At 39.5% G+C, this 13427-nt stretch overlaps 1 protein-coding gene across 2 annotated transcripts; it reads left to right on the top strand.

Moving 5' to 3' along the window:
• The first annotated feature begins 2663 nt into the window (after window positions 1-2663).
• On the top strand, window positions 2664-5259 carry LOC134736006 (endogenous retrovirus group K member 25 Env polyprotein-like). Of its 2 annotated transcripts, none has more exons than XM_063634792.1 (2): window positions 2664-3136; window positions 4884-5259. In XM_063634792.1, exons 1-2 carry the CDS (start codon window positions 2933-2935, stop codon window positions 5145-5147), a joined length of 468 nt encoding a protein of 155 aa, XP_063490862.1. In that variant the 5' UTR covers window positions 2664-2932; the 3' UTR covers window positions 5148-5259. The 2 variants fall into 2 exon arrangements, with proteins under 2 accessions (XP_063490862.1, XP_063490863.1); XM_063634793.1 differs by lacking the exon at window positions 4884-5259 and adding an exon at window positions 4207-4373 and having other exon boundaries at window positions 2664-3304.
• The last annotated feature ends 8168 nt before the right edge of the window (window positions 5260-13427 follow it).

Below are 13427 nucleotides of genomic sequence, written 5' to 3'. Positions count from 1 at the left end.
GGTAGACACAGGAGCAGATATCTCTGTAATTGCTTTAAATCAGTGGCCAAAAAATTGGCCTAAACAAAAGGCTGTAACAAGACTTGTCGGCGTAGGCACAGCTTCAGAAGTGTATGAAAGTACAATGATTTTACATTGTTTAGGGCCAGATAATCAAGAAAGTACTGTTCAGCCAATGATTACTTCAATTCCTGTTAATCTATGGGGTCGAGATTTGTTACAACAATGGGGTGCAGAAATCATTATGCCCGCTCCATTATACAGCCCCATGAGTCAAAAAATCATGACTAAGATGGGATATATACCAGGGAAGGGATTAGGAAAAAATGAAAATGGCATTAAAGTCCCAATTGAGACTAAGAAAAATCTACAAAGAAAAGGAATAGGGTATCCTTTTTAGGGGCGGCCACTGTAGAGCCTCCTAAACCCATTCCATTAACTTGGAAAGCAGAAAAACCGGTATGGGTAAATCAGTGGCCGCTACCAAAGCAAAAACTGGAGGCTTTACACTTATTAGCAAAGGAACAATTAGAAAAGGGACACATTGAGCCTTCATTCTCACCCTGGAATTCTCCTGTATTTGTAATTCAGAAAAAGTCAGGCAAATGGCGTATGTTAATGGACTTAAGAGCCATAAACGCTGTAATTCAACCCATGGGGCCTCTCCAACCTGGATTGCCCTCTCCGGCCATGATCCCAAAAGACTGGCCTTTAATTATAATTGATCTTAAGGATTGCTTTTTTACCATTCCTCTGGCAGAGCAAGATTGTGAAAAATTTGCCTTTACTATACCAGCCATAAATAATAAAGAACCAGCCACCAGGTTTCAGTGGAAAGTATTACCTCAGGGAATGCTTAATAGTCCAACTATTTGTCAAACTTTCGTAGGTCAAGTCCTTCAACCAGTTAGAGACAAATTTTCAGATTGTTATATCATTCACTATATTGATGATATTTTATGTGCTGCAGAAACAAGAGACAAATTAATTGACTGTTACACATTTCTGCAAGCAGAGGTTGCCAACGCAGGACTAACAATAGCATCTGATAAGATCCAAACCTCTGATCCTTTTCATTATTTGGGGATGCAAATAGAAAATAGAAAAATTAAGCCACAAAAAATAGAAATAAGAAAAGACACGTTAAAAACACTAAATGATTTTCAAAAATTGTTAGGCGATATTAATTGGATTCGGCCAACTCTAGGCATTCCTACCTATGCCATGTCAAACTTGTTCTCTATCCTAAGAGGAGATCCAGACTTAAATAGTAAAAGAATATTAACCCCAGAGGCAACAAAATAAATTAAATTAGTGGAAGAAAAAATTCAGTCAGCGCAAATAAATAGAATAGATTCTTTAGCTCCACTCCAACTTTTAATTTTTGCCACTGCACATTCTCCAACAGGCATCATTGTTCAAAATACTGATCTTGTGGAGTGGTCATTCCTTCCTCACAGTACAATTAAGACTTTTACATTGTATTTGGACCAAATAGCTACATTAATTGGTCAGACAAGATTACGAATAATAAAATTGTGTGGTAATGACCCAGACAAAATAGTTGTTCCTTTAACCAAGGAACAAGTTAAACAAGCCTTTATCAATTCTGGTGCATGGCAAATTGGCCTTGCTGATTTTGTAGGAATTATTGATAATCATTACCCAAAAACAAAAATCTTCCAGTTTTTAAAATTGACTACTTGGATCTTACCTAAAATTACCAGACATGAACCTTTAGAAAATGCTCTGACAGTATTTACTGATGGTTCCAGCAATGGAAAAGCGGCTTACACAGGGCCAAAGGAGCGAGTAATCAAAACTCAATATCAATCAGCTCAGAGGGCAGAGTTGATTGCAGTCATTACAGTGTTAGAAGATTTTAATCAACCTGTTAATATTATATCAGATTCTGCATATGTAGTACAGGCTACAAAGGATGTTGAGACAGCTCTAATTAAATATAGCATGGATGATCAGTTAAACCAGCTGTTCAATTTGTTACAACAAACTGTAAGAAAAAGGAATTTCCCATTTTATATTACTCATATTCGAGCACATACTAATGTACCAGGACCTTTAACTGAAGCAAATAAAAAAGCTGACTTACTGGTATCCTCTGCATTCATAAAAGCACAAGAACTTCATGCTTTGACTCATGTAAATGCAGCAGGGTTAAAAAACAAATTTGATGTCACGTGGAAGCAGGCAAAAAATATTGTACAACATTGTACCCAGTGTCAAGTACTACACCTGCCCACCCAAGAGGCAGGAGTTAATCCCAGAGGTCTGTGTCCTAACGCATTATGGCAAATGGATGTTACCCATGTACCTTCATTTGGAAAATTATCATATGTTCATGTAACAGTTGATACTTATTCACATTTCATATGGGCAACATGCCAGACAGGAGAAAGTACTTCCCATGTTAAAAAACATTTATTATCTTGTTTTGCTGTGATGGGAGTTCCAGAAAAAATTAAAACTGACAATGGACCAGGTTATTGTAGTAAAGCTTTCCAAAAATTATTAAATCAGTGGAATATTACACATACAACAGGAATTCCTTATAATTCCCAAGGACAGGCCATAGTTGAAAGAACTAATAGAACACTCAAAACTCAGTTAGTTAAACAAAAAAAGGGGGGAGACAGTAAGGAGTGTACCTCTCCTCAGATGCAGCTTAATCTAGCACTCTATACTTTAAATTTTTTAAACATTTATAGAGATCAGACTACTACTTCTGCAGAACAACATCTTACGGGTAAAAAGAACAGTCCACATGAAGGAAAACTGATTTGGTGGAAAGACAACAAAAATAGGACATGGGAGATAGGGAAGGTGATAACCTGGGGAAGAGGTTTTGCTTGTGTTTCACCAGGAGAAAATCAGCTTCCTGTTTGGATACCCACTAGACATTTGAAGTTCTACAATGAACCCATCGGAGATGCAAAGGAAAGCGCCTCCACGGAGACGGAAACACCGCAATCAGGCACCATTGACTCGCAGGATGAATCAAGTGGTGATATTAGAAAAACAGATGAAGTCACCATGCACCAAGAAGGCGGAGCTGCCAACCTGGGCACAGTTAAAGAAGCTGACACTGTTAGCTAGAAAAAGCCTAGCTAGCACAAAGGTGACACAAACCTCAGAAAAAATGCTGTTTGCAGCTTTAATGGTTGTATCAACGGTGGTAAGTCTCCCCATGCCTGCAGGAGCAGCTGCAGCTAATTATACCTACTGGGCCTATGTGCCTTTCCCGCCCTTAATTCGGGCAGTCACTTGGATGGATAATCCCATTGAAGTATATGTTAATAATAGTGTGTGGGTAGCTGGTCCCACAGATGATCGTTGCCCTGCAAAACCGGAGGAAGAAGGAATGATGATAAATATTTCCATTGGGTATCGTTATCCTCCTATATGTCTCGGGAGAGCACCAGGATGTTTAATGCCTGCTATCCAAAATTGGTTGGTAGAAGTACCTACTCTCAATCCCACCAGTAGATTTACTTATCATATGGTAAGCAGTATGTCACTCAAACCACAGGTAAACTATTTACAAGACTTCTCTTATCAAAGATCATTAATATTTAGGCCAAAAGGAAGACCTTGCCCCAAGGAGATTTCCATAAAAACAAAAGATTTAGTTTGGGAAGAATGTGTGGCCGAGAGTGCCGTGATTTTACAAAACAACACATTTGGAACTATTATAGATTGGGCACCTCAAGGTCAATTCTACCACGATTGCACAGGACAAACTCAATTCTGTCCCAATGCACTATTGAGTCCAACTGTTGATAGTGACTTAACAAAAAATTTAGACAAACATAGGTACAAGAAATTTCAGTCTTTCTACCCTTGGAAATGGGGAGAAAAGGGAACCTCTACTCCAAGACCAAAAATAATAAGTCCGGTTTTTGGTCCTGAACATCCAGAATTATGGAGGCTTACTGCGGCTACATGCCACCTTAGAATTTGGTCTGGGAACCAAACTATAGAAACAAGAGATTATAAAACATTTTACTCTATCAACCTAAATTCCAGTCTAACAGTTCCTTTACTAAGTTGTGTAAAACCCCCTTATATGTTAGTCATAGGAAATGTAGTTATTAAACCAGACTCCCAAACTATAACATGTGAAAATTGCAGATTATTTACTTGCATTGATTCAACTTTTGATTGGCAGCACCGTATTCTGCTTGTGAGAGCAAGAGAAGGCGTGTGGATCCCTGTGTCCATGGATCGACCATGGGAGGCCTCGCCATCCATTCATATTTTGACTGAAGTATTAAAAGGCATTTTAAATAGATCCAAAAGATTCATTTTTACTTTAATTGCAGTGATTATGGGATTGATTGCAGTCACAGCTACAGCCGCTGTGGCAGGAGTCGCATTGCACTCTTCTGTTTAGACAGTAAGCTTTGTTGACAATTGGCAAAAGAATTCCACAAGGTTGTGGAATTCACAATCTGGTATCGATCAAAAATTGGCTAATCAAATTAATGACCTTAGACAAACTGTCATTTGGATGGGAGATAGGCTCATGAGCTTGGAACATCATTTCCAGTTACAGTGTGACTGGAATACGTCAGATTTTTGTATTACACCCCAAGTTTATAATGAGTCTAGACATCACTGGGACATGGTAAGACGCCATTTACAGGGAAGAGAAGACAATCTCACTTTAGACATTTCTAAATTAAAAGAACAAATTTTTGAAGCCTCTCAGAGTCACTTAAATATTGTGCCTGGAGCTGAGGCGTTAGATCAAGTGGCAAAAAATCTTTACGGATTAAACCCCACGACTTGGATTCAGTCTATTGGAAACTCTACTGCAGTAAATTTTGGAATTATGTGTCTCTGTTTGATCGGTTTGTTTTTAGTGTGCCGGACCAGTCGAAGAATCCTGCACCAAAATCGAGAGAACGAACAAGCCTTCATCGCCATGGCACATTTATATAGAGGAAAAGGGAGGGAGAATGTTGCGGGAAGTCAGGGACCTTGAACTGAGGGACTGGCTGAAGCCACAGCAGAAAAGCATAAAATATGAAGATTTCATGGACATTTTATTAGTTTTCCAAACTTTATACTTTTGTAATATCTTATGTCTTTACTTTAATCTTTTAATCCCATCATCTTCTTTGTAAGCTGAGGAGGATATATGTCACCTCAGGACCCTGTGATGATTGCCTTAACTACACAAATTGTTTGTAAAGGACGTGTGTTTGAACAATACGAAAACTGGGCATCTTGAAAAAAAAGAACGAGTTAACAGTGGTGTTCAGGAAACAAGGGAGGTAACCTTAAACTGGCCGCCAGTGAGCCAGACGGAACAGAGCCGTATCTTTTCTCCTTTTGCACACAAATAGGAGAGATATCGCTGAATTCTTTTTTTCAGCAAGGAATATCCCTGAGAAAGAGAATGCGCTCTGAGGGTAGGCCTATAAACGACCCCCTTGGAGACGTGCCGCCTTTTACGGTTGAAGCCGAAGGGATGAAATAAGCCCCGGCCTCCTGTAGTGCTCCCAGGCTTATTAGGATGAGGAAATTCCCACCTAATAAATTTTGGCCAGTCAGGTTGTCTGCTCTCAAACCCTATTTCCTGATAAAATGTTATCAATGACTATGCGTGCCCAAAAATTTCGTTGGCAATTTTAATTTCAATTTTAACACCGACCTGTGAACTCATCCTGCCTCCACTTGTTTTGTGATATTCTATTACCTTGTGAAGTATGTAATCTCTGTATCGTGATGACAATGGTAGTCTTGTTGAAAAGAAAAGGGGGAAATGTGGGGAAAAGAAAGAAAGATCAGCCTGTTACTGTGTCTATATAGAAGGAAGTAGACATAAGAGACTCCATTTAGTTCTGTATTTGAGATGCTGTTAATCTGTGACCCTACCCCCAACCTTGTCCTTGCAAGAGACATGTGCTGTGATGACTTAAGGTTAAAAGGATTTTGGGCGGTGCAGAATGTGCTTTGTTAAACAAGTGCCTAAAGGCTGCTTATGGTTAAAGGTCATCACCATTCTCTTAAATCTAGAGAAAAAGAAAAACATTTGTCTTCTGCCCGTCCCTGGGAGATAAAACATCTCCAGGTAAAACCCTTTGTGTGCTTTATTTACTGAGTAAGGAGATAACCGCCTTTAGGGATAAGGTGGGGCTTGCTGGAGCAATACTGCTAAAAGGTTTATGGAGATGTTCGCATCTACATCTCAAAGCACAGCACCGGTGATGGTAAAGATAATTGTGAATAAATACCAAGGGAACTCAGAGGCCGGTGCCGGTGTGGGTCCTCTGTAAGCACAGCACCGGTCCCCTGGGCCCCGCTTTTCCTTCTCTACACTTTGTCTCTGTGTCTTATTCCTTTTCTCAAGTCTTTCGTCCCACCTAACGAGAAGCACCCACAGGTGTGGAGGGGCAGGCCACCCCTTCATCTGTCAACTTAACAATGAGGTAAGTTTTGCCTCCTGATACGCTCACTGAAAGCAAAGCAAAGGCCCATCCTAGTGCAGCAGATACCTCGGGGGAATGATGAAGGGATCATTGGTCACTTCCAACAGATTTCTCCTCTACACAGTGGCCCTCCTGTTGGCCTTTCATTCTGGTTCAGTATGCCAATGTATCTACACTGACACCAGTGCCTGATGTGTCATAGGTATTAAATAATCACTTACTAAATTAATAATTCATATTTCCTCTATGTGATGGTGTATTGCTAACATCCTGTGTAGAAGAGCATGGTTGGGAGGGAGACCACTAGGGAAGACAACCGCTATGGTAATATTAGTAACCATTTAGTAAGTATTATGCCCACTAAATCTCCAACTTTTCCCCAGGTGGTTCTCTCCCACTCTGAACAATGGCTATTTAAACCTTTTCTACCCATCTTAAACCTCAATCTCACCTTTAGGTAGAAACTCAATTCCTTGCAATAAAACTTTCAAATATATCTGCAGACTAAGGATTCCAATCTCAGGATTACACATTTATGTTGGCTTACTGCATACTGTTTTCTTGCCTCTTTGCTCCTGATTAAGGTCTGAGTGGAGCCAGACCCTCTCAGTTCAAATCCTGGTTCTACCACTTACTTGCTGTTGCAAAGTAAAGGCAATTTACTTGTTTTCTGCCTTAATTTTCCCATCTGTGAAATGGAATTTAACAAAACTCAGCTCACATAGCTACATATGCAAAAAAAGACATAATGACATGCAAATTTTTTAGCATAGGACCTGGCACAGAGAAAACAGTCAAACACATAGCTGTTAATAAAGAGAAAAAATAGAGCAATTAGAAGTTCACTTGTGTGAAGAGGTCAACAACTAAGCCACAAGAGAGGGACAGGAAAATAGTTCTTGAAAATCTGCTTCAGAATACTACAGGTCTCAGTCTCATTCTCCCTCTTCATACAGCTGAATCAGGTGTGGGGCCACATGTACCACAGCACAACACCAGAGATGCAGCATAGTATAAACTCACTTCATGTTGAGCCAGACACAAAAAGCCACTTATTGTAGGGTTTCATTTCGCATTGTTTGGCCTTAGGCATTAGACAGAGAAGCTAACCATTAAACTGGATCGTGAAGAGGTGAGAAGTACAAAAGAGACCTGAGCTAATATGCTAAGATCCATATAAGAAACTAAGATGACTATTGCTGATATGAAACTATCCATAAGGTGCAGGGAAGTGTGCATGGTGTGATATTATTTGTGCAAAAATAAAAACTAAAGTTGAAAAAGGACACTTATATATAATTAAATGTAAATGTATGAAATGTCTCTGGAAGGGTACATAAGAAACCATTAATAGGAGTTGCCTCCTGGAAGAAGAAATGGGTTGCTAGGAACAGATGTGTGAGGGCAATTTAGTTTTATTATATTTTCATTCTTACGGCATGGGCATATAAGACATTTTTGGCAAAGAAGTTTTAATTTAAATTAAACTAAAAAATCCCATTTCTTTTGGGAGAATCCAGGGAAATATAAGGATATATTCAATGCCAGTTACTGTACAAAGCCCATGATTGAGGATAGGTAGTAGGTGATGTGTTAAAAAAGTAAGAAATAAAAGACAGTCCTCTGCTTGAGGGAAGGATTCTGTCTTAAGATCTTGGAAAAGTAATGGCCCAGATGATGACCTTCTTTGATGCTTCTCTTCAGAACAAAAGGCAGTACTATGAGACAACCCTAGTCCAGGGGCTCAAGAATTATGTTCGGGAGTACCTGAAGCACCTGGAGACAGAAACTGCAGCGGACTAATGAGGCCAGGATCTTGACATTGAGTGACTGCCTCCAGGAATGGGGTTGGGATGAGAAGCGACAAAAAGGCATTTCTGTAAAATATGGCCTTTACAAATTTTTGCTCACATACCTACCCTAAAACCAGAGCTCTCTACTTTAGCTATTAGATTTACCTGGGGAGCTCTAAAAACTTCTGATGCTCAGCCTGTACCACATACCAATTCCGTCACAAACTCTGGAAGTGGGACCCAGTCATTCATGTTTCAAAGTTCCCCAGGAAACTCCAATGTGAAGCCAAGGATGAGAACCATTACAAAAAAAGTTTGCAAACTATATAGGCCCTCATATATTTTTAGGTTGACATCTAAAAATGTTTAAGATAATTTTAAATACTTGCAAAAGATATAATTTTGGGTGTGTTATAAATGTTGACATTTAACAATTGTTACTTCACGCTTTTGACTTTCACTAAGGGAACTAAATACCACAGAACATTTTTTTTCCCGTAAGTTATTGGGGTACAAGTGCTATTTGGTTACATGAGTAAGTTCTTCAGTGGTAACTTGTGAGATTTTGGTGCACCTATCACCCGAGCAGTAAACACTGCAACATATTTGTAGTCTTTTATCCCTCACTCCACTATCACTCTTCCCTCCAAGTCCCCAAAGTCCATTGTATCATTCTTATGCCTTTGTGTCCTCATAGCTTAGCTCCCACATTTCAGTGAGAACATACGATGTTTGGTTTTCCATTCCTGAGTTACTTCACTTAGAATAATAGTCTCCAATCTCATCCAGGTCACTGCAAATGCTGTTAATTCATTCCTTTTTATGATTGAGTAGTATTCTATCATACATATATATATCATATACATGTATCATATATACATATATGTGTATATATACATATATGTGTGTATATATATATCATGGTTTCTTTATCCACTTGTTGATTGATGGGCATTTGGGTTGGTTCCATGATCTTGCAATTGTGAATTGTGCTGCCATAAACATATGTATGCAAGTATCTTTTCCGAATAATGACTTCTTTTCCTCTGGGTAGATACCCAGTATTGGGATTGCTGGATCAAATGGTAGTTCTACTTTTAGTTCTTTAGGGAATCTCCACACTATTTTCCATAGTGGCTGTACTAGTTTACGCTCCCACCAGCAGTGTAGAAATGTTCCCTGATTACCACATCCATGCCAACATCTAGTGTTATTTTGAGTTTTTGATTATGGCCATTCTTGCAGGAGCAAGGTGGTATCACACTGTTGTTTTGATTTGCATTTCCCTGATCATTAGTGATGTTGAGCATTTTTCCATATGTTTGTTGGCCATTTCTGTATCTTCTTTTGATAATTGTCTATTCATGTTCTCAGCCCACTTTTTGATGGGATTTTTTTCTTACTGACTTGAGTTCGTTGTAGATTCTGGATATGAGTCCTTTGTCAGATGTATAGATTGTGAAGATTTTCTCCCACTCTGTGAGTTGTCTGTTTACTTCGCTGACTGTTCCTTTTGCCATGCAAATGCTTCTTAGTTTAATTAGATCCCAGCTATTTATCTTTGTTTTTATTGCATTTGCATTTGGGTTCTTGGTCATTAAATCCTTGCCTAGGCCAATGTCTTGAAGGGTTTTTCCAATGTTATCTTCTAGAATTTTTATAGTTTCCAGTCTTAGGTTTGAGTACTTAATCCATCTTGAGTTGGTTTTTGCATAAGGTGAGAGATGAGCATCCAGTTTCATCCTCCTACGTGTTGCTAGCCAATTATCCCAGCACCATTTGTTGAAAAGGGTGTCCTTTCCCCACTTTACATTTTTGTTTGCTTTGTCAAAGATCAGTTGGCTGTAAGTATTTGGGTTTATTTCTCGATTCTCTATTCTGTTCCATTGGTCTATGTGCCTATTTTTATACCAGTACCATGCTGTTTTGGTGACTATAGCCTTATAGTATAGTTTGAAATCAGGTAGTGTGATGCCTCCAGATTTGTTCTTTTTGCTTAGTCTTGCTTTGGCTATGTGGGCTCTTTTTTGGTTCCATATGAATTTTAGAAATGTTTTTTTCTAATTTTGTGAGGAATGATGGTGGTATTTTGATGGAGATTGCATTGAATTTGTAGATTGCTTTTGGCAGTATGGTCATTTTCACAATATTGATTCTACCGATCCATGAGTATGGGATGTGTTTCCATTTGTTTGTGCCATCTATGATTTCTTTCAGAAGAAACATTTTAAGTAACACTATGGCTTATGGAGGTATCATTGAATAGGCAGGTTCATGACCATCTTATGTGTTGGTGTGGATATTATTTGCCTGGAAAAAGCAATTCAATACTCAATTTAAAGAGCTTTAAAAATGTTTCTATCCTTTGATCCAGCCATTTCACTTCAAGAAATCTACACTAAGAAGGTACAGTTAGATAGACAAAGATTTTTGTTCAAGGAATGTTCATTTCTGTGTATTAAATTTCTGTGGTGGAACTGGAGGCCATTACCCTTAGCAAACTAATGCAGGAACAGAAAACCAAATACCACATGTTCTCACTCATAAGTGGGAGCTAAATGATGACAACACATGGACACAAAGAGGGAAACAACAGACACTGGGGCCTACTTGAGTGTGGAGGGTTGGGGGAGGGAGAGGATCAGAAAACGTTAACTATTGAGTACTAGGCTTAGTACTTGGGTGATGAAATAATCTGTACAACCAACCCCTGTGACACAAGTTTACTCATATAACAAACCCACACGTTTACCCCTGAACCTAAAATAAAAGTAAAAAAAAAATTAAGCTGCTTTTATGTCCAAATTGTCCATTTACCATGCCCCTCCTTAAGTGGGAGTGACCTCACAGCACTAAAAACTCCTTCTCTTGAGAAGCTGAACTGAGTAATACTAAAAGCCAATTAGAGCTAGTTCACTGCAGGCTACCAGGAAAATGCCTTATTTCTTTTAGCAGTAGACAATCCCTGCTAAAGAGGCCCCAGGCTATAGATGTGAGGGCAAGAGCCAGGAATGTGAGAGCCCTGTGCTACCAGTATACTCTGAGGGCTGGAGTTCCAAAGCACTGTGGGATGAAAACAGATAGCTTGCATATTTTACTCTAGGCACTGGAGGTACTTTTCTTGTGTTAACTCTTTTAATCTTCAAATTACCCTAGGAAGTAGGTACTGTTACTGTCCCCATTTTAAGATAATGAGGCTAAAACCAAGAGATGGGAAGTGACTTGCCAACATCACATATCTATTCAGCCTTAGACAATCCATCCCCAGAGTCCCTGTTCTTCACCATTTTCCTGCCTGCATTTTTATGCCAAATAGCATAAGAGAAATAACACAGGTTTTGGATTTGGAAGGATGTGGTTTGGAATTTCACTTTCTGGCTCTGTGACCTGGGGAAAGTTACTTTGCCTCTCTGAGCTTCTATTTTCTCATCTTTAAAATGGGAGATATTTAATATCCCTATATCATAGGATTGTTGTGAAGATAAAATGAAATCACATAATATTTGCTTATGAAATAAATGTTAGTTCTCCTTCCCATCACTGCTCCTACTGAAATTACCCAGCACAGCCCCATTGAAGCAACCTATCAAGGTTTCCAGACAGGAGCCTTGTATTGTTTGCCCAGGGGAGTGAGGCTAAGGCCAGATCACCATTCTCCACACATAAGGCATAATCCATAGAATTTGTGTCTGGAATGAGAAGTGTTACGTGGCAATCACACTGACTCTTGACTGATCACCACCCTCTCAGCCCACACTACAGTTGCTTTTCTAGATCTTCCTGTTTGGCAGTGAGAAGCTGGTCCCTTGTTCCAAGACAGTGGGAATGGAATAGAGGAAATCACTTCCTTGGTCAATTAGATGACAGCCTTTTAAAATACTTTGCCTCAGGATATTACTAAACATACTATAGTAATTCTATAATTACTATGCAATTATTACAAACGTGTGTATGTGTGTGTTTGTGTGCATTTGCTAAAGGGATTATAGACCTCTTTTACATGCAGATACACACACACACACCAAATATTGGTCCCTATATACCTTGCCAGACACACTGAAAAGTACCTAAAAGAGAGTGGAACATGGTCATTAGGGATCCAGAAAAAAATATTCACATATTACAGAAAAGTGTTTCACTGAACTGCAGAGCGATCTAAAGATTTAGGCAGAATCCCATAGCATATAAGTAGCAATGTTGGAATTTGAAACCATGATGCCTTGGCCCTCCATGTGGCACACTGAGCTTGGGAACTGACACAGAAATGCATTTTCTTAGGTTCTCAGGTGATATTTCCCTGTCCCTTGAATGACCGCAAGGTTTCTCCATTCATGCTGAAAGGACTTAAAGGACAATCCTCAGTGGAAGCTGTGAAAGGATAATATCTTGCACCCCCCAAATCACTAAGGAAAATTCAAGCTGGAAACTGCTTAGGGCAAACCTGCCTCCCATTCTATCCAAAGTCACTCCTCTACTCACTGAGATAGATGCATATCTGATTGCCTTCTTTGGAAAGGCTAATCAGAAACTCAAAAGAATGCAACCACTTGTGTCTCACCTGTGATCTGGAAGCGCCCTCCCAGCTTCCAGTCTTTCTACCATTGCTTCAAGGTGTCCCGCCTTTCCAGACCAAATTAATGTACTTCTTACATATATTGATTGATGTCTCATGTCTTTCTAAAATGTAGAAAATCAAGCTGTGTCCCAACCACCTTGGGCACATGCCTCAGGACTACCTGAGGCTGTGTCATGGGTGCATCCTCAACCTTGGCAAAATAAACTTTCTAAATTAACTGACACCTGTCTCAGATTTTCTGGGTTCACAAAGCAAAAGCACTTGGTCAGAATGTCCAGGACTGCACAACCTCCAAGAGCTGGGACCATAAGCACCTCCCTGTCTGAGCAAACCCAAAGGGATAGCACAGAACCAAAAGAAGGCCCAGATCAGAACAAGTGACTACTTATCTGTAAGATCAGTTGGAAGCCTTGAAGTGCAAAGTAAAGTTAACATAGAGAGATCCTGGTGCTTTTTTTTAAAAAAGATTAAGCCATGGTCTACTCCAAAAGACATAAAGAGTCAGTCTATCACAACACATTTCCTGGCCCCAGCCCTTTCCTGACTGCTGTCCATTGTGACAGCTGTTTCTAACAGGTACTCAGTCTAGTCTCTGCCTTCCTC

The sequence above is a fragment of the Symphalangus syndactylus genome, chromosome X, assembly GCF_028878055.3.
Source record: "Symphalangus syndactylus isolate Jambi chromosome X, NHGRI_mSymSyn1-v2.1_pri, whole genome shotgun sequence".
NCBI lineage: Eukaryota > Metazoa > Chordata > Mammalia > Primates > Hylobatidae > Symphalangus > Symphalangus syndactylus.
This window is presented reverse-complemented; position numbering and strand designations above follow the sequence as displayed.

Bases quoted from the DNA above. Each gene is read 5' to 3' on its own strand.
- LOC134736006 (XM_063634792.1), top strand. From the start codon at position 2,933: ATGAACCCATCGGAGATGCAAAGGAAAGCGCCTCCACGGAGACGGAAA. The intron at 3,137-4,883 runs GTGACACAAACC...GTTTGTTTTTAG, and splicing joins AAAGCCTAGCTAGCACAAAG to TGTGCCGGACCAGTCGAAGA.